Raw genomic sequence first — 21,142 nt, forward strand, 5'->3', positions numbered from 1 at the left:
AAGTACTTCTTTATTTTTGTATGATTTAATATCTTTTAAAAAATATACTAGTACTACTATTTAATTATTTGTTTGCCTTGCAGTTTGCTTTTTGACTTTTGCGTTTTTGGTTTTGCAAGTTTTGAGCTTTTACTTTAGACCTGTTGCGCTATTGCTTTTGACCTTTCGTGTTTTTGCTTTTGGGCTTGATAGTTTCGGGCTGTTGACCTCTTGATGTTGCATTTTTATTATCTATTTGTTTTTTTGTTGATAATATTTTATTTATCTTAGTTAAACTTATATCAGTTTCCAGCTTCCAATTTAAAGAAAAACCTAGAATGTTGACTTAAAACAAACAAAATCTTGCGGACTATATTTGAAGTACATAATTACATAGTTAGAAAAGAACTTAGGCGTGTATGGTGCTGTTGCGTTCGTGGTAAATGTTGCTGAGGGAGGATCGGATGAAGGCATCTCCGCGCTCCACAAAGCCATCCAGATGGGTCCACAGGAACCAGAAGCTCAGGGACCAGAACAGTATCTTGCTGACCCAGTCGAGGATGTAGAGGCGGCGCAGGACTTTACGAGCCTGTGGCAAGGTGGCCTCGCTCTCGCCAAGGATATAGGTACGCATGCCCACGATGTAGTTGCTGATGTACGTCTCCCAGTTTACCTGGCCCACCGAGGTGTCGAAAAGGTCCTGATCCAGGGCGTTCAGCTGACTGCTCATTTCCTGGAACCGCTCGTTGCGGAACTCCCAGTCTTTCGTTGTGTAGTACTGCAGCAGCTTCAGACCCATCGACACTTTGCGTTGCACATTTAGCAAGCTGGAAGGATGAAATCAGTAGTTATTAAAAGTGTATCTTACAAATCATAAATCTTATAAACTAAAACACCAAACCCAAGACTTACAAGGGCTTTTGACCGAAGACGAGCAGCCAGAAATCGATGAAGTAGGCGGGCAGATAGTGGAAGAAGATGACGCAGAATAGGTGGTGGTAGTAGTTCTTCTTAATGGATCCCCCGGGATACCAGAGAGCGAAACTGAGGGGCGTTTCGTAGAAGAATCGACGACCCGTCTCGATGCTATCGCCCCAGGACATCAAGGCCTTGCTAGAGATGCACAGGTTGCAGAACTCCACTCCCGAACTCTGTTGGCCCTCCTTCTTCTCCTGACTGCTCCTACCCCTCTGATAGCCGCACAGGATCATTCCGTTGATGGCCTTGTCCACAGGGATCACAGTGGAGGCGTAGTCCGGGTTGCAGTGCATCGATCGGATGACGCCGCGGGCGGCTCCGATCATTAGGCCGGTGGGTCCATTGACGCCCTCGATCCAGCCGGGCAGTGGCTCGTGAATGGCGGCCGTTACTGAAATGGATTTAATAAAGCAATTAACCAGGAGGCATTACAAAGAGTAGACACTCTGATACCCACCTATCGAGGGCCTTGTGATGATTATGGGCAGCTTATTGTTGTATCTGCAAATTAAATCTTCTGACAGTGCCTTGCTGTAAGCGTACGTGTTCGGCAAGCCGTTTAACAATCTGGAAAAAAAGTCAGCGAAACTAGTTATTAGGTGCCAAGGTATGGCTTTAAAGGAGTATGAGACTCAGGGCATTTTATTGCCTTATAGTACAAGTTATTTTTAGAATGTTTGAACTAAATGTTTGTTTACTATAAATAAAAATATAAATAAAAATAATAAAGCATGAATATTAAAATTAAAGAAAAGGAGCTGTACTATTTTGATAAATCGAATCATCAAATCATTGAATCATCAAATAATCGAATCACCAAATCCTCGAATCATCAAAACATCGAATCATCAAATCATCGAATCACCGAATCATCAAATTAGGAGTTTATCAAATTATCAAATCACCGAATCGTCGAGTCATCGATAATAATCAAAACATCAAATCACCGATTTTTAGGGATAGCTGATTAAAATGTGAAGACCACTATGATACCTTTGTAAAATCTGCATTTTAAAGACTAATAGGAACACTTTATATTCCCATCTTTGTGTTGTTATATTCTTTAAATTTCGAAGAATTTTTTTGGGGTAATAACAAACCACCTACTTGGGTGTGATCTCCGCCAGGGCGGCGTCGTCCATCGTCTCCACCATTTCGATGATGGAGAAGGGGTTCTGTGGCGCCGGATAGGCCCGCTCCTCCAGGACACTCTCGTTGCACTGGCAGTAGGAGGTGGACACGTGCACCAGGGCCTGCAGGTGGCTCATCTTCTCCGCCAGCCGGAGGACCTTCAGGGTGCCCACCACGTTCATCATGACCATGGGACGCAGCGGCTGGTCGAAGCGCACATTGGCGGCACAGTGGAACACCACCTCGACGTTGGAGGCGAGTGTGTTGGTGTCATTGGCACTTAGGCCAAGGTCCGGCTCCAGCAGATCGCCCTTTACCACGCGCACCTTGTCCACGATGCCGGGATTCTTCTCCAGCAGTTTGCTAAAGATCTGAAAAGGCAAAATACAAGGCGGTCGGTCGGTCATTAGTTAAGTGTCATGGCGTTGGAATTGCAATTTGGATCCAAAACTTGCTGGCAAGAATCGCCTAATGGGCCATGTCGCTGGTTTTAGCGCCAGCTTAACGTCCAACAATTAAGAGTCATTGTAATTTTTTGGATTTTTTCTACCAATAATGATCACCTTGACTTATAAACGCCATGGATGTGTTTGAGTGGGTCGCTTTGTGGGCTCGGCGACGTAACACACCAGATTTCTGTGTCTTTGAGCGGTGTGATAATTTGGTAATTTGCGGGAGTCGCGTTGGAGGTTTTCCCTTTTAATGGAGGGCAAACGGAATATTAGTTCAGCTGCGGCGGTACCAGTTATGGCATACCATTATAATTATATAGAATTAATATCTGAATTCACGTGCGTTGAGATTCGGAATTGTCAGGCGAACTGAAGTGGAAATTATGGCTATCGGCAGGCAAGGTCGGCAAATAGTGATCGCTTTGGATTTTGTAAGATTTTTATTGACGTTGGGCTGACTCCAAATGGAGTGATCAACCTATGACTCATTAACTCTAATGCGGCAATTTCGAACACAATACATTTTTGACAAGCTAATCCCTTAGCAAATAGTAAATCCAAACTGCTTTTAATACAAATTTTCTTATAAAATTATTCCTGTACTATGATTTAAAACCACAATCAACTGATGAAATAATAGTATTGTGAAAAATGCATATTCTTAGTGGTTTCCCCTACAAGGCTGTAATTATATATTGGTCAATATTTAAAGAAACCCCGGAAATGTACTTTTTTACGTAAGCTATAGATTTTAAAAAATTTCCAAAACCCACAAACGAAGGTAATTATTTTTAATAAGCACATGACACATTCAAAGATTCCTTGGAAATTTGATGCACTCAATTGCAGTTTATATTGGCATTAAGTATACGTCACGTGGTACATTAGAGAGTGTATATCTAATTAGACGCTAATTAAGCTGCTTAAAGCGAGAGGGCTGGGTCTTATTTACGAGCCATAAATTATCTAATTTACAGCAGTTAATAAAGGAATGTATTGATTTCCGGTTGTGCGAGATAATCAGATGAACTTACCACACACTTGAAGTACTGCTCCTTGCGAACACTGGGATCGACTCCTTTTTTGGTGCGTATCAATAGATATATGACATTCAGATCGCCACAGCTTCGTAGTAATTTCTCCACCAGAACTTTTCCCATAAAACCAGTGGCTCCGGTAATCAGAATAGTTTTGTTTGCATAGAACTTGGCAATTTCGGACTCGCCGCATTCGACATCGCTCCTCAATATGTCCATGGCTAAGCAGCGATCTAGAAATATCGTTCATTATATTGTTATAATACATTCAGGATATAAATTAAGTATTTTTATTTTAATGATCTAATAAAATTTGTCATTTTTAGGCTTTTAATTTCGCGTGCAAAATTGAGCAAAGGAAGTGACGAATGATAAGGTCAGGTCGTATTACAACCATATATTTTCAAGATCGAGCTGTTGGCCGTTTGTTTGTCTAACCTACTGCGAGCAAGATTCTTGTTCAATGTCACCGGCGGCTACTGATGAAATACGATCGGGCAGAGACAACTGCTGTGTTGACCAACTGCGTGTAATTGCCGTGGCCAATTGGGATTTTCGGAGGTATCCCCATCACCGCTTCCCATTCCCATCACACCGCGCACATCCACCACATCATCTGTTTATGTTGGTAAATAGTGACAAGTTTAAAGACCTGTTAGCGGCCACCGTTTGTTTGTTTATGATGTTTGGAAAGTACCCGTCCCACAATGTGTTAATGTTTGGTCCATTGCTTTATTTGGAGTTTTTATTTTTAGGTTTTTATGCTTTTTAGTGTGTGCATTACAATCTTGGGCAATGCGAGTGCGGGTGGAAGTCCAATTAGTCAGCCGAAGTTTAATTTAAGCCTCTTAATTTCACTCTTTTTTTATGGCTGCACTAATTAAAGCTGCTTGACTTTTTTATGAAGAAAGTTAAGCTTCAATCTAATATGTAACAAAGTTAAAATTTGTAGGATCATAAAACAAAATACATAAAAGCCTAACACTTGTGGGATTTTCATTATAACATTTTTACCCTAACTGTGTATATTGATTGATTACAAAATTATAGAGTACAACCCTTGTTAATTGTGTAATTTATGCAAACACAATTGTTTGCCTCAGGCTTATAAATATATTTATAAGTTATTCACTTATTCTAGTTTTTATCTTTGCCACTTTTCTTGGGGCTTTACATTTATTTTTATAATTTTATAAAAGTTATACTAAGTTGTAGATTCATTTGAGCATGATTCATGAACGTTTTGTTTAAATATTATTATTTTTATCTTATTGTAATTATTATATTTTCATATCTATTCTATTTAAATATCCCAAGTATACTAAATAGTTTCATATTATTTACTTGTAATCTTTTTTTTATAATCATCTTTCCGGTGATACCTTATTATTATGTTATTCCTAAAATCATAATTCATGTTAATCTATATACAATGATGACTTTATACCACAAATCTGTAGCTAGTTAAAGATCACTGGAAAAAATGAGGATTAAGAAATGATTTCCCATTGTATGTACAATTTATGAGTACTTTTATTTCCCGGAAATAATTTTCTGAAACATGCATGATTTCCCAATCGCTTTGATTTATGCCAGAACCACTAAAAAAATGCTTCCTTTGGGGACCGTTATTTTTCGCCGTTCTCCTTTCGCGGGCCAAACAAAAGACTTAAGACACAAACTCGAATGCATTTGCTCTTTGCCATTCTAGCTGCATTAATTTCCATTCAATTTGTATTCCCATTGTTCAGGCTGCTCTGGTCTGAGATTATTTTTTTCCTAAACCAACACACACTGTACACAGCATTTCACGCCTCCTTTTTATCGCCGGACGGACAGATTCACGTAACTCGAGGCACGCAAATTATGACATTCGCACACTTTTCGTTGGCAATTGTTGGATTGACTTTTGTTTTCTTTCGGGCCTTTTTTTTCGTGTCAATTGTAAGGGCAAACACACACACATTCGGAGCCAAAGTTCACGGGGGGATTAGGATGGCCAACGATTATTGGGCCAGGTTATTAGCACCTCGACTTTATCTGAAACTCACTTCTCAGGCGGTGACTGGCGAATATGTTTTGAGTGTTGTTTGCGGTCGCGAATTGAATCGGTTGAAAACTCAGCGGCAACTGAATTGAAAGCGGGCAATTGGCTTGAAGTTATACTCGGCTCAAAGGAAACTCGGCTCTGCCGGCGTCGCTGCCTCGCCAACGCCGCACAAATACAAATACTTGCTCAGTGAACGTGTGCGCCGACAGGTGTGGATGCCAGGTGAGTAGTGGCTTTCCGGGTTGCGGGTTGCACTGGCCGTAAGATGAGCTTGCCCTCAGAGCCAGACTATAAAACCGAAAAACACACACACCGAATCGAAACACTCGAATTAAAGCCAATTAAACGGCACTTAAGGCTCTACAAAAGTCGAGCAAGGGCAATGGCTAATGGAACTCCCGTCCATCCAAGATTCGACTTGGAGATGGCCAAGACTGCAGAATAGCCTGGCAACCCTAGCCGGAGTCCAAAACAAAATTCCCCTCGACCGCAAAAAAAGGAGCCACACCGAACCAAGGCCAGCCACTTGAGGTGGCCCTAAAAAATCGCATGTCATCCATGGCAGCGAATCAGATGCATAAAGACAGTCCTACTTCTATAAGGGTAAACCCTTTTACACTATTTAATGTAATTTAACTATAATAAATACTATGGTAGTATTGAGAAAAATCATAGAAATATAATTAAATAGGACTAGGATGAGAAGTTGTTGGCTATAAATAGGATAGACGTTTCTAAGAAAATAGTCCACTTGTTAATTATTTTAAAAACCTACAAGTTGTAGGCTACTACACATGTTTCGTTTTTAAAGTAATGATGTTATTTCGATAGAAATATATACAAATAAATTTTTTTTAAATATATGTTTTCATGGAGTTAAAACGTTAATGATATGTAGTAAATCGAGTTTATGATGTCGCGATAGTAATCTTTGTTTCCGAATCTCCACTGTAGTTGTATATGCACAGATTCAGGCAACTCACACAAGTGCATTTCCGCGCTAAAATGCATTCATGCAATTTTTGGCTGTAGAAGAGATTTTTTCCTCTTGGGGAACCTGATCCACGGCTGCAAGCAGTGATAATGGTCAGTTAAAAAAAGTTGCCCCGTCAGGTGAGTTCATTTTGGTGGTCGAGGGGGATGTGCAAAAGAGGGGCTATTGGACCAGCCACAGGATCGCTGGGTATTTCACAATCTGGTAACAACCGAACAGAAGATGTCGTGATGAGACGACCTTGAAATTGTGATTCAGCAACGTCTCCGTTACGTTTTCATTTTTTTCCGCCTGGTCTGTTGGCCTACAGGCCTTGCGGTTAATAACAGGCTTCGCAGCTCATCAATTGTATACCAATTTCAACTCCATTTCCCTTTCCTTTGATGACATAATTTGATTTGGCAGCCCAAGTCATTGGACGCCCCTGGAGCAGCCCAATTCGTAGTTCCCCTCTAATTGGTTCTGTAAACGCGTAGAACCGAGAAAACTATCTCACCAGCGGTTCGCGAATCGCACGAATTACCGAATTTTAACTTCCCAGTTCCCAGCGGGGTTTCGTTTATAAACAAGCGGAAGAGATTTCGACACACGTGCCTGAAAATAAACATAACTCCTTGGACATTGTCTTTGATCTTTACCATTTGCACTTTACGTTTTCTATGTGGAAACTACTTTACAATCTTGGATCTCAGCTGGATCCTGTTTGGTTTCTATTTGGTTACTAACTAGCAAATATTTGCCTTTCACACATTTTTTGTTCAAAGCTAAAAGTTACTTATATTATTAGTGACTTGAGGTCTCAACTTACAAGATACTTTTAGCTTTTTAGTTTTTACTATTTGTGTAAAACTGTTTTAATATTTCATAATTAATAACTGCGGAGTTACCTCAAAAAATTCCATGTACCAACGTCAATTGTTAAAAATAAAACGCAAAATATTTTTGTTTTTAATTAAAAAATCTAGAACTAATGTGAGAATTAAGTAAAAATACTGTATAAACCTAATGACTCATTTGGAAACTGGAATATTGAGAATTTGATTAGAATAAGTTCGCTAGATTTAAAGCACTTCGTATTAGATTTTTCCATTTCTAGAACACTAATCCTGTTAGTACAAGTTTTATTTTAACACTTGTTTAATTGATTAAAAATAAAACAATATAAAAATATGAAAATATGAAAGGTGGCGAATTTATTTAATGTGCTAATCTTTAACATTTTCCAATCTCTACAAAGCAATAATATATCTGACTCACTTCTGGTATTTTAGAACCGCCCTATTCGATTCTTTAATCACCTTCCTGATTCGCCAACTCCAACTCCCCATCGTATTTTTTGATTGTACATTACCGATGAATAATCCAGCAATTATAAACTGGTTGCTTGAGTAGATATGTACCATGCATTCAATCAGTCGCGGCCATCATTATGCAATTTTTTTTCAAATGATTACTGGAGTTAAGAGGTGAAGCTGGAACTACGGATGGAATAAATGGGATTTCCACCCAATAGATCGGGACCAATGCCATAAATCAAACATAATTGCAAATCTTGGTTGCTTTCGCGGCAACTGAATACTAAATAACACTAAATATTTGCTATGTGTTCGAGATTCGATTAACGTCTAAGTAGAACACATTAAGGCTTGACCTGAGTCAACAAAGCAGCTGGCTACCGTGCTTATAGGGTATACCTCTATTCAAACTACGTTTCGCAACTATATAAATGTGCTGGTGTGAACATGTTAGAAAAGGATTTATAGCTGCGATAAATAACACATAAAAATCGCAACCAAATTGTATTTAACTTTATAGTTTCAAAAAATTACAGTCTTATACTGAAATGGGTAATACTTGGTATTACTCAATTGGCAATAAATTGATTAAAATTATGTTCTTTCATTTATAGTGAGTCCCCTAGTTCTTAACGTAGTTTATTACTGACTGTTGATGTTTTTCAATTGCATCACATTAACTACTCCCAGGGGAAACCAGTTGCAAATCGTGGTAATGCGATTGGAAATACTCATATTTGCTTATCGCAGCTTGACTGGGCCAGCTTGTCATTTGTCGTTCTGTTGTTTACGCATATCGGCACGCAATATTGTCCAGGTCTGGGGACTTTTCCACACTCCCCATCCGCGGCGTGGGCTCGGCCATTATTTTTCCATTTAAAACAAGTCAACACCGGCTGCTGACGCAAAGTGGCAAGATATGCATTTAATTAGCTGGACTAACTCTCACCTGGCTTGGGGTACATTCCTAAACCACTTATCGCCTCCCGACCTAGCCATATAGCCATTTGTATGACAATTATATTATTTATTACAATGTTTATAATTCTAAAAGCCGTGGAGAATTAAATTGGTGAGCGGTGGCCTGGGCTCTTGGGATCGGTTGGATCAACATTGGTATCAGTTCCTATATCTGGTCATATGCTCTACCCACCTCCTAACAGTTTAAGATGGAATCTACTGATTGCAACTAATGAAAAATTATCCATTTATTGAAATGGAGCTGCTAAGTTTATTTTAATTGGTGTTATTATCTGAATAAAGGGGTATTACGGATTTCATTGACATGTTAATATCAATAAAGTATTCTCAAATGGATTAAATGTGGATAAATCATATAATTATAAATCATTTAAAGAACTAATTTTAAAAGACTTTATTTTTTATAGATAAAGTAATAAGTGCAGCACAATTAATAGGTACTAACAAGCCCATAAAAATAACCAAGTTAATTTGTTTGATATAGGGTGGTTGACAAGTAATTACAAATATAATTGGCCGGCGATGGCATTGATACCTTTTTAATAAGTCAAGTGTTCCATACGAAAAATGTTTATAAACATCGAATGCTAAATAAACGGAACTAAACAAAGTATTTAAATAAATTAAATTCAATTTAAGGTTTGTGGCCAATTATCTCTGTTCAGGTGAAAGGAGCAACAGAGGTTAAATGGCTCGACAACTTATTGAAAATTGCCAATTAAAATTAGTCTTGCTGGCTACTTAGCGAGGTTAAACATTCTGGATTGCGTAAGCCGAATACGAGCCAGATATTAATAAACCAACACAATTTCCTATCCATTAGTTGATATTGGTAAACCTCCAATGATTCATTAACAGACAACGTGAATTTCAATTTAAAGTTTTAGTATTTAATCAATTTGAAATGAATATTAAGGTCGTTCAAAATCAGAGTACTTATAGGTCCATCGATACTAACCAATCGAGTTTTCTTGGTTTTTAAAAATATGGTTTGGAGAAACAACGAAGCCTGGCTTCCTTCCAGCTCCCATTAGTTTAGTAGCTACGTCCGAAGAGCGTGTAGAACTTGGGCTTGTTGGTGCAGCTGGGGTGGATGCACTTATCGCTGGCCGCGATAGGAGCCGGTTGATCGAAGGGGATGCACAGCGACTTGGCGCCCATGGCTGGAGCTCCTGGCTCGGCCTCTTCGCCGCGGGCGCTGTCCGCCTTGATCTTGTCCTCGCAACTGATCTCGCCACAGAAGGGGGCCAGCAGGATGTTCTTCTGCTCCAGGAAGCCGCAGAAGTCGGCCCAGTTGATCACCTTTTTGGTGTGACTTGTCATATCTTCCTGTGCCTTGGCATACATGCTCTCATGGATTGTCTCGAGCAGCGCGGGGATCTTCTTCTCCACATCGGCCAGCGGGATGGTGATTTTCTCGCCAGTGTCGCGACGCACAGCCACCAGCTGCTGGGCCTTCAGGTCCTTGGGACCCACTTCCAGGCGCAGTGGGACGCCCTTCAGTTCCCAGTGGTTGAACTTCCAGCCGGGTGAGTAGTTGTCTCGGTAGTCGCCCTCGCACTTAACTCCACCGCCTACCAAACGCTTTTCAAGCTCCTTGCACGCGTTCAACAGCTGTGCCCGCTCGTCATCCTTGGTGTTTACGGTGATGCCGCAGGGCACCACAATGGCCTGAATGCAAGCAACATGTGGGGGCAGAACCAGACCCTGGTTGTCCGCATGCACCATGATCATCACGCCAATGGTGCGAGTGGTTAAGCCCCAGGAGTTCTGGTAAACGTACTTCTTCTGCTGCGTTTCAGGGTCCTCGAACACGATCTCGAACATCTTGGAGAAGTTCTGACCCAAATGGTGGCTGGTACCTCCCTGAATGGCACGTCCGGAAGCCGAGATGAATGCCTCCACGGTGGTGGTGTAGTCACCGCCCGCGAACTTCTCCTTCTCGGTCTTGCGGCCCTTGACCACGGGAATGGCCAGCAGGTGGGTGTATACGAGAGCGTACAGATCGAGGATATCCAGCACTTCCTTGTCGGCTTCCTCCTTGCCAGCGAAGGCGGTGTGTCCCTCCTGCCACAGGAACTCGCGGGTGCGCAGGAAAGGCGTTGGCTGTTTAAATTCCCAGCGCTATATGATTTATAAAACATCGAATATTAGTATAACGAAGATCAAGTCGAAAAATTCTTGCAATTACTCACCACAACGTTATTCCACTGATTGAGACGGATTGGAAGATCCCTGTAGGACTGAACCCACTTTGCATAGGCAGGGTACATCACGGTCTCGGAGGTAGGGCGCACGGCGATTGGCTCGGCCAAATCGGAGTCACCGGACTTGGTGACCCAGGCCACTTCCGGAGCAAAGTCCGCGATGTGCGTCTTTTCCTTCTCCAGCACAGCCTTGGACACGAATATGGGGAAATAGCACTCCTTGACACCCATGCGCGTAATCTCAGCATCAAACCACGTCTTGATGGCTTTCCAGATGGCAAAGGACCAGTGGCGCAGGATGTAGCAGCCGGACACGTCATAGTACTCGATCAGCTCACCCTTGGTGATAACCTGCGAGTACCAGTCGGGCAGGTTATCCTCCTTGGTGGCCTCCAGACCAAGACGGGTCTGCTTTTTCACACCACCGGAAGCATCGGCAGCAGGCTCCTTTTTAACCGGCTTGGCTGGCTTTGGTTGCGCCTCCTTGGGCGCTTTCTTGGCTGCTCCTCCTCCACCGCCGCCTCCTCGACCAGCTACGGGGAAATCGGTGCCCGTGACCTCCTTGTACTTGGCCTTGAGAGCCAATAACTTGGCCACTTCTGCATCGATCACCTCCTTGGCTGCCTTGTTGCCCTTGGCCGCACGCACCTTCTCCCCTTGAGCATTGATCTCCTGGGTTAGTTCATCCTTAGCTGGCGAAGCCATCTCGACGGGGCTGGCTTCCTTCTTGACTACAACAGGTTCAGCCTTAGCGTCGGGGGTCCAATCCTTGCCACTCAAGGTCTTGTACTCAGCTTTCAGAGCCAGCAGATTCTTAACCTCGGGTTCGATTACGTTCTTAGCCGCCTTCTCGGACTTTAGTTTCCTGATCTTATCGCCCTGTGCCTGAATCTTGGCCAAGACGCTGGACACGTCACTTCCGGAATCTCCGCCAGTGAGATCCACAACGGCAACGGGTGCGGGAGCGGGTGCCACAGTGCCTGGCTTCCACTCCTGACCAGTCAGGGATTTGTAGTCGGTTTTCAGTGCTAGCAAGAGCTTTACCTCGGCCTCCACCAGGGATTTCTCCGATTTCGCCGACTTTAGTTGACGGATTTTGTCACCCTGCTGGGCGATCTTGTCCAGAAGTGTGCTTACAGCAAGTCCAGAAGCGGGTTCCGGATTCTTCTCCTGCTTTACTTTTACAGCAGCTGCTGCTGGGGCTGGAGCTGGAGCGGTGGTACCTGGCTTCCAGTCACTACCGGTGGCAGTTTTGTAGTCGGCCTTCAAACTGAGCAAAGTCTTCACTGCAGCATCAACGGTGGCTTTATCGGCTTTAGCTGACTTTAGCTCCCGCACCTTATCGCCCTGGGCAGTGATTTGGCTTAAAATCTGGGCCACCGTATCGTTGGCAGCGGCAGAGGGAGCAGGGGATGCAGCTGGAGCGGCAGTGGGAGGAACAGTGCCCGGTTTCCAATCCTGACCGGTAAGAGTCTTGTACTGAGCCTTCAGTTCGAGAAGTGTCTTCACAGCAGCGTCGATCTCCGGCTTGCCAGCCTTCTTTCCCTTAAGATCTCTGACCAAATCTCCCTGCTTCACAATGTTAGCATTGACCGAAACGGCGTCGTTGGCGGTGGAAGAAAGAGCAGCAGCAGGTGCAGAAGCAGCAGGAGCAGCTGATTGTCCAGGCTTCCAATCCTTTCCAGTTGCTGATTTGTAATCGGCTTTAAGGGCGAGCAGCTTCTTCACCGCAACATCGATTTGATCCTTGGCTGCTTTCTTGGATTTCAGATCGCGGACGAGATCGCCTTGCTGGGTGATTTGACTGTCCAATTCGGTAGCTTGGCCGGAAGACTTCACAGGTGAGGATGCCTTTTTCTGTAAGAAATAAATAATTTAATAACAATTTTAGGTAAAAGCTAAATTGCTGCAACGTCTTCATGTTTCTCAAAGTTTTCTGCAACGTCAGCAAGGGCTACTTGAATTATTCACCGAGCCCCTCTTTAAATTTATTGAGTATGCCTTACACAGGTCGACGATAACGATCCACACGTTAGGTTGTTCAGCACACAACTGGTTTTTAACCGAAGAAGAAGATTACGCCGAACCAACGCGGCACATAATTAAGAGAAAGTGAAAGAGCTTCAGAGAGCCACAGTTAAAAGAGAGAGAAAAGTTTGTGGAGTTCCAAACAGCTGATATTGTATACATGTGGATTCTCCCCTAAGTCGAACTTTAAATACCCTTTATCCCTAATTTATAGATTAATCTTCAGCAATAAGTTTAGAGCAAATTATTTTCCTTAATCCTCATTTTGTACTTATAAGATGAAATAATGATTGTCCTTTAACTCACCGCTGTCTTGGCATCCGGCGCATTGATTTTCAGACCAGAGGTAGGCACATCCTTCGTATGCCCATCAGGAATTGAGAACAAAACAATGGGCGAGGGCACAGACGTGAAACCACTGGGTGGAGCATACGCGTTGTCCACCTTAAAGAAGCCACGCCTCTGCAACTGGATAATATCGCCCTTCTTTAACTTCTTCAGTTCAGGATCGCCCAGCATTTCCACCTCATCACGGGTCTTGTGGCCAATGAACTGTTTGAAGTCCTCGTCCTTGCCCAAAACAGCTTTGCTGATGATGTTGTCAAAGTAAACACAGAAGGTGGGTGGATAGGCACTGGCATCATCTTCCACAGCCAACCAGGTGAGTTTAAGCGTCTTTTTGAAGTCTTTGTTCTCCAAGTTAAGAGCAGCATCGACGGAGGTGATGTTTCCAGAAGCATCCTTGTTCACCTTTTTGATCAGGATGTTTCCCCAGTTGATGAAGGTGGCGTTTTCACCCTCCTTCAAGGCTTCGGCATCCACGTAGTCGATGTAGATGCGGGGTCCCAACAAGACGGTCTTCTTTCCCAGCGATTCATCCTTGGGATGGACGGACACCTGGATCCTCTCCACCTTTGCGCCAGCCACATTAACAATTACCCGCTTTTCCTTCTCCAAGGCAGTGTAACGAGGAGCAATGGGATCGATGACCTTCTTGTTGAAGGCCCAAATCTTATCCCAGTTCATGAACACCACGGATTTGCTGCTGCCCTGAGCAATGATGAATTCCTTCAATCCCTCCACAGTCATGCCGCGACGGATGATACCGCGCACCGTTGGGAAACGAGGATCATCCCAGCCGTCAACCAGACCAGAGTCCACAAACCAGGTGAGTTTCCGTTTGGACAGCACGGTGTTGGTCATGTTCAATCGACTGTATTCCCAGATGTACGGTTTTCGTAGCTTCAGGGCATCGATGAACCAGTAGAACTGATCATCACGATCGTGGTACTCAGTGGTGCGCAGGGTGTGGGTCACATTCTCGATGGCATCCACAATGGGGCAGGCAAAGTCGTAGGTGGGATACACCCTGTAAAGATAATCGTTTTATATCTGATCTTAAGAAATTTCTTGGAATACCCACTTGTATTTGGTTCCTGTGCGAGGATGTGGTTCGTTTTTGCAGCGATAGATGGTGGGATCGCGCATGCAGCCGTTGGCGGAGGTCATGTCGATCTTGGCGCGCACGCAGTACTTTTGACCCTTCTCTGAGCCTTTGAGCATCTCCTCCCACAGGGAAAGATTCTTCTCGACGGCTAAAAAGAAAAATATTAACTGATTAATTAACCTTATACAATTTTTTTAAGTTTAATCATGAAATGACAATCTTTCAGAAGCTAGTCTAAAACCCAAGATCAACTTACAGTTGGAACGGTTGGCGGACTCCACTCGTTGTTCGCGCTCCAGTTTCATTTGCTCCGGAGGCGTGTCGTCCACGTAGGCTTTGCTCTCCTTGATCAGCTGGACGCAGTAGTCGAGCATCAGGTCGAAGTAGTTTGAGGTGTGCGTAAACAGGTCGGGCTTGATCTGCAACTGTTCCAGATCGCCGAGAATGACGTTCTCAAACTCTACGGTCTCCTTGGCGGGATTGGTGTCATCAAATCGCATGATGAGCGTTCCTTGGAAGGCCAGGGCGTAGTACTGATTCAGCAGCGCCGCCTTGGCATGACCGATGTGCAGATAGCCGGATGCCTCTGGCGGGAAGCGCACCACCACCTTGCCCATCTCGGCACCAGGCAGATCCACGAACTTGCCCTCCTGCTTGCGTTCGCCCGTTTTGGCGGGCGTCTGCTCCTTGGAGGACTGTGGGCTCCTCTTCACCTTTGCTCCTTCTGGCAGGGATTGCAGAACCTTTTGGATCAGGGGCTGGGCAGTGATGAGGTCATACCAACGCTGCACGTGCTGCGGGATGCCCTTGGCCGAGAGGAACTCATAGCGCGAGTGCATCTCGTTGAATAACGCAAAGTCGGCGATAGTCAGCTTGTTGGCCACCAGGTAGGTCACCGGGGCAATGGACTTGTCCAGGAAGGACAAAGCCCACGAGATGTCGTCCTCGCAGGTCAGCGAGAAGGAGAGCCAGTGGTCAATCTGGGTCCTCTCGATGGCCGTCTCCCCGTACAGCTTGTAGTCCGGAGCAGCGCGGGCCAGGGCGCGGAGCACATCGTTGTTGGAGTGGCACACCAGGAGGCGGTTATCGGGGAACTGTAGCGAGGTCTCCTCCTTGCTCCACACAATCTCCACCGGCACGGTGGCATTGATTAGGTGCGCCGTCGCCAGGCCACCTATTCGAATGAGTCAATTAATATCATGCGACACTATACGATTGCCAACTGATGCAATAAAGAAGGGATCGGATGGAATGCCAGAAATGTATGTATATTGTGTACATAAATAGACCCCCATCCGGATTTAACCTCACTAAGTGCACCTCTTCCGGGAACTGAAGGTCACTGCAGCCGGCATCCTGTTGGTACTTACTTATTGGCGGATTGTTGAGGTTCGCTTTCAGCTTTATAGACATTGTCGCAGGTCGTTGGTTGAAATATTAATTGAAATGACGAAATTTCTCGGCTTATAAACGGCACGAGTACGGCCAGCTGCTAACGTCTACACAGTCCAATAGAGATGGCAAAAGAGAGCTGCAGTTGCTCTGCGATAGTTCACAGTGAATGGCAAATATCGTAAGCTTAGAAACAGTGGAACATGAAAAATAAATATAAGTATTTATATATTTAATGTCCGATTCGAATTACTCGTTTTAAATGACATTTTATTTTAAACTATTTATTTCCAATAATTGGCTGCCTATATTCATTTAAATTAAATTTAATAAATCATAATTCTGAATTTAATAAACATAAAATCAATTTTCCACTGTACATCCAACCCACCCAATTTCCACAATCTCTATCAACGTGAAACGCACTGTACTTGCTATTCCCCTTTACACGTCGACAGGTGCATTGCGAATGCCAGCTCTGCGTGAAGAAGAATTTTCTATGTGTGTTTTGTTCGGTGGCTGCATGGAAAATTAAGGTTTTCCCATATATTTTGTACAACCAGCACACGGAAAAACTCAACCACACAGAGGAGAACCAAAATAAATGGTGAGACTCTAGAAAAAACAAGTGTAATGGTGATTTCCTAGTATAGGATCGGTTTTTCATGTTGGCGATGCGGTGGCTCCAGGTGTGAATTTGTGTGTGTGTGTTGGTGGGGGTGCTCGATGACTGTGTCAGTGGAAATTGGGAGCTTCGCTGGAGCCCTAAAAGATATGAAAAATTAATGAAAACCACAAAAATCAATAAAGGTGATTGGCTAACGAAGGTTCTACTTAATTTCAGATGCTTTTCATGCTGCTCTTCAGCCGGCAGGGCAAACTGCGGTTACAGAAATGGTACATGGCCTATCCCGATAAGGTGAAAAAGAAGATCACCCGGGAACTGGTAACCACGATACTGGCCCGGAAGCCCAAGATGTGCTCGTTTCTGGAGTGGAAGGACTGCAAGATTGTCTACAAAAGGTGAGTAACTGGGTTGACTATTCCTTGATCAGTTAAGGGTCTTTAAAGACGGTTTAGAAAATACTTAGTCCTAGTTTTTTGCTTACTTAGTGAAGAGAAAACAGCGGTTATTTTTTCTAACAAGTTACTAAAGATCACATCTCTAAGTCCTTACCCCTTACTATGTCAAACATTAAATATAGTTGAGATAGTAGCCCTGATAATGTGATAACTGATAAGATATGAGTGCAAAGAAATGTAATATGCATGAAGAATATTTAAACATATTACCTATAGGTTCCAATTTAATTTACTTAAAATTTAAATATTTTTAGAAGTATTTTTATATCTCTTTTTTTATTACTATGTAAGGTTATCTGATTGGAAGACTTAAAGGCTAACGTCACTGTTTTTTTCCTATAGGTATGCCAGCTTGTATTTCTGTTGCGCCATCGAGCAGAACGACAACGAGCTGCTGACACTGGAGATCATTCATCGCTATGTGGAGCTGTTGGATAAGTACTTCGGCAGCGTAAGTTATTAACACCACTTTGCCATAGAAGCCCTAAAGAGTTTCACATTTCCCCTTCTCTGAACAGGTCTGTGAGCTGGATATTATCTTTAACTTTGAAAAAGCCTACTTCATCCTGGACGAGCTGCTTATTGGCGGTGAGATCCAGGAAACGTCCAAAAAGAACGTACTTAAGGCGATCGCCTCGCAGGATCTGCTCCAAGAGGTCAGTACACCCGAGACATATGATCTGTAATGCCTAAAACGGTTGTGTCACTCTCTACCTATGCCGGATATTGTTAATTGTTTTACATATTTATTCAACTTGCTGGTTTTTAGTTTCGTTACCTCGTTAGTGTTTGTTTGCATCTATATTTATATGCCTATCAATAACGTTTACAATGTCATACCTCATGCATATCACGGTTTTCTCTTTATACTCTACTCTTACCTACTTCTCGTTCTTGTTTCTCTAATTTGTGCATTCGAAACTAATAACTATACTACTCGTACTATAAACCGAACACCTCTAACCACTCGAAGCAAGAAGAGTTCTTTTACTCGCTGCAATAGATCCTAAGTCCAGTGTGCGTGTGTGCTTCCGCAGCAGCATTGTCATTAAGTTTAAGTTCCGAATCTGATGTAAACAACCTTAGCTGACACACACGCACTCAATCAATTTGTTTATTTGTCATTGCATGCCGTCTTGAGTTCCGAAACTTGCCTACTCGAAAGCGAATTGTGAATTGTGAGAACTTACCAGGAATTATTTGATCGCCACAGTATTGAACTTGCCATAGATGTTGCTGTGCAGTAAAACTAAAACTAAAACCTTGTTTGCCATTTATAGTACAATTTTTGCTTGTGTTTATTTTGTGACCGTAACTCTGTAAGTCTCCTAACCCAAATTGTAGTAAGATATCGGTCTTAGTTGGCTTGATTATTTTGCATGACCTTTGTAGTTGAATTACTAACTAGAAACGATGTTAAACTATACATATTCTTGCCATACCATAAACCATATATAAATGTGTAACCCATGTACCCTCTCTCTTGTTATTATTAACGCTTACCCTACCCGCCACTGCATAAATCGATGTTAACACAACTACTACCACCACCAACAACCACCACAGGACTTCAATGAGTATCTCAACTAATCAATGAAAAGAAAAAAAATATAAACCTAGAAGAAAACAAAAACCCATCCCAAAGAACCAGTGTAAAGAAACATAAAGTTATATTCCCGATCTGCGAAGAGTCTTAGTGGGAGAGTCGATAGGTCAGATCAGTCAAACCTTCGTCCAGCTGTATATATATGTGTATATTGCCCAGCTTCCATTCCCCCGCCTTCCCCGCGCTGCGCTGTGATGTTCATCCATTAAATATGCGTTAAATGTTTCCAAGTTGTGCCGTAAATGAAAGAAAAGCAAAACAAGATCGAAATTGGTTTCTTTTTTGAACACATTCTACTCACACTTACACCTACTACTCCTACTACCACTTCTACTACTTTCTTTTCTTCTACTCTTCTCGTTCTTATTGTTCTTATTCTCTGTACTCCAGGACGAAGCCGTTGAGGGCACATTAAGAGACATTGGACTCCTGTAAAGAACTAGAACACTCTAGAACTTATGTAGTTGATATTACACGCACACCCAGACACAGCAAGCACACAATAACACACACAAATACACCCCCAGCGATAATGTGTGCTGCACTTGGCACTTTTGAACACTGCTCCATCCACTTCTCAACACTAGTGTGTGATTTGGCTGTTGTACAGCACTGATGAGTTGAATAAAATTAATAAATGATAAGCAAGAAGGCGCCAAGCAGCGTGAGGCTCCAAAAAGCAATAAATCCCACAAAGCTAAACACTAGATAGTAACATCAGAGCATCTGGCATGCGGTTTTCCATACACCCTCGTATACTTCACAAACACACACACAGATATTATAGATTCAGCAAAGTTCATGCAAAACAAGTCAACCTCACGTAGTTCCATCTGGGGTTCCCTCAACTGAATTAATATTCTTCTTCCTATCTACATTATATAATCGAAAGATCATTCCAATCAATCACCAAATGGGCAATAACTAATTTAGTGGGGAAATATATGCAATACTATTCTTACAATAGAAACAAGTAAGCTTTAATGTTGAAAAAAATGAGAACGATATATAATTGAAAATTGTAATAATCATCCCATAGTGGTAACCGAATAAAGTCTAGTTTATGTATATCTACAAATATATATGTTTATGTATGTGTGTTGTACGTTTTAGCCAAATTTTCTGTGTTTTGTAACTGAAAAAAAAAACAAGTTAAAATAAAAAACCAAGTATTTTTCAAAAAACAAATATTAAATGTACTCGTATGCTATATGATAATGGTAAGAACTGGTGACCCTTAGTTTCTTTTAGTGTAATTGTATACTTTTAATTTTGATTGTTGTCTTTGCTGTTGTCACTGACCCATTTGACTGCTCTGACCTCTTGACGCCCGCTTTGATCTACTCTCCACTGATCTGATCTCTGAACTCCACTCTCTACAATCTGTCTATCTCCCCATCTGTCTGGCTTAGTGCACCCATTTGGTGTCCTTTTGTTATTAGTTCTTATTACTTATTACCCGTTTTCCATAGCATATTTATGAGGGGTATCCTCCCAGTATCGAAGCTTTTATTTGGTTCCCTAGTATCCCAAGCGATGTAAAAGTATAGATCACGTAACTGAAGCTAAGCATTCTCCCATTCCAGGATGAAACCCCGCAGAGTTTCTTCGACGATCATGGCCTGGGCTAAGTTGGCTCCATGACAATGAAACCCAAGAAAGACATTATTTGTATTGAACCCATTTAAAGTCGCCTTAAATGTATGCGTGTATCTGTATTCAACGTAACCCAAAAGTATACCGGTTCTATTATTATTATTATTTAACAATCCTGTGTCAGCATAAAAGATTGTGTATAAAAGTGCTGTTAAACTTACTCCTAATTTCGCTTGGCAAATGCAATTTGCAACACATTTTACTCTACAAAAGCAGCAATATCGGTTGCTCATACACATTCATACTTGTAAAGATTAACTTAGAGATAAGCAAAGTAAAGCGAAGCGATTAATCGACGGTGTGCTCAACTCTATAGTTGTAAGTTCAAAGCCCCTATAAATATATGAAAATTGCTGTATCCAAAGTAACCAATCAAAGCTCTGTTTACTTTATACATTCTTTGCTACAAATAAAAATCGTATCGAGTGTGAGAGTTTCTAAATTTCAGATGTTTTAAGCCCAGTGTTTTAGGGGGATTTCGTTGGGATAAAAGTTTGTCAATGATAAGAATCTCAAACTGAGTATTTACGATATCTGATGTCCTTGAAAATCACAACGAAGGTTTCAACATTACCGATTTGAAGGAAGGATTACCTATTTTATGAAGCACAAAAAAGTAGGCAACGATATTTCGTGAATTTAAATTCATGACATACTTTATTTTACTCCTTTTGAATATTTATCATAAATTAAATATAATAAAGTAATTAAATGTTTACTTTTTTGAAATGATAAATACTTAGTTTTCTACCAAAAATAAAATAATAAATATAAAAGGAAATAAATATACAAATTTTGCAAAGTCTTAAATTGCTCACTTCTACAT

General features: G+C 42.1%; 3 protein-coding genes across 5 annotated transcripts; 1 reads left to right on the forward strand and 2 right to left on the reverse strand.

Annotated features, from left to right (window-relative positions):
- Positions 1-320: 320 nt before the first annotated feature.
- LOC108012016 (putative fatty acyl-CoA reductase CG5065) lies at positions 321-5,780 on the reverse strand. Its single transcript, XM_017077293.4, has 6 exons — positions 5,629-5,780; positions 3,575-3,810; positions 2,065-2,459; positions 1,415-1,524; positions 892-1,348; positions 321-806 (listed from the first exon to the last, which is right to left on the reverse strand). Exons 2-6 carry the CDS (start codon positions 3,794-3,796, stop codon positions 389-391), a joined length of 1,602 nt encoding a protein of 533 aa, XP_016932782.4. The 5' UTR covers positions 3,797-3,810; positions 5,629-5,780; the 3' UTR covers positions 321-388.
- Positions 5,781-9,765: 3,985 nt separating this feature from the next.
- GluProRS (Glutamyl-prolyl-tRNA synthetase) lies at positions 9,766-16,108 on the reverse strand. Its single transcript, XM_036817344.3, has 6 exons — positions 15,950-16,108; positions 14,836-15,753; positions 14,556-14,727; positions 13,439-14,501; positions 11,093-12,961; positions 9,766-11,021 (listed from the first exon to the last, which is right to left on the reverse strand). Exons 1-6 carry the CDS (start codon positions 15,990-15,992, stop codon positions 9,933-9,935), a joined length of 5,154 nt encoding a protein of 1,717 aa, XP_036673239.3. The 5' UTR covers positions 15,993-16,108; the 3' UTR covers positions 9,766-9,932.
- A 311-nt stretch (positions 16,109-16,419) lies between these two features.
- AP-1sigma (AP-1 complex subunit sigma-2) lies at positions 16,420-20,758 on the forward strand. 3 transcript variants are annotated; one of them, XM_036817424.3, is made up of 5 exons: positions 16,420-16,578; positions 16,816-16,994; positions 17,397-17,505; positions 17,573-17,710; positions 20,247-20,758. In XM_036817424.3, the coding sequence occupies exons 1-5, from the start codon at positions 16,576-16,578 to the stop codon at positions 20,289-20,291; spliced, it is 474 nt and encodes a 157-aa protein (XP_036673319.1). In that variant the 5' UTR covers positions 16,420-16,575; the 3' UTR covers positions 20,292-20,758. The 3 variants fall into 3 exon arrangements, with proteins under 3 accessions (XP_036673319.1, XP_036673320.1, XP_016937835.1); XM_036817425.3 differs by lacking the exon at positions 20,247-20,758 and adding an exon at positions 19,051-19,844; XM_017082346.4 differs by lacking the exon at positions 20,247-20,758 and adding an exon at positions 18,621-19,008.
- The last annotated feature ends 384 nt before the right edge of the window (positions 20,759-21,142 follow it).

The sequence above is a fragment of the Drosophila suzukii genome, chromosome 3 (assembly GCF_043229965.1).
Source record: "Drosophila suzukii chromosome 3, CBGP_Dsuzu_IsoJpt1.0, whole genome shotgun sequence".
NCBI classification, from domain to species: domain Eukaryota; kingdom Metazoa; phylum Arthropoda; class Insecta; order Diptera; family Drosophilidae; genus Drosophila; species Drosophila suzukii.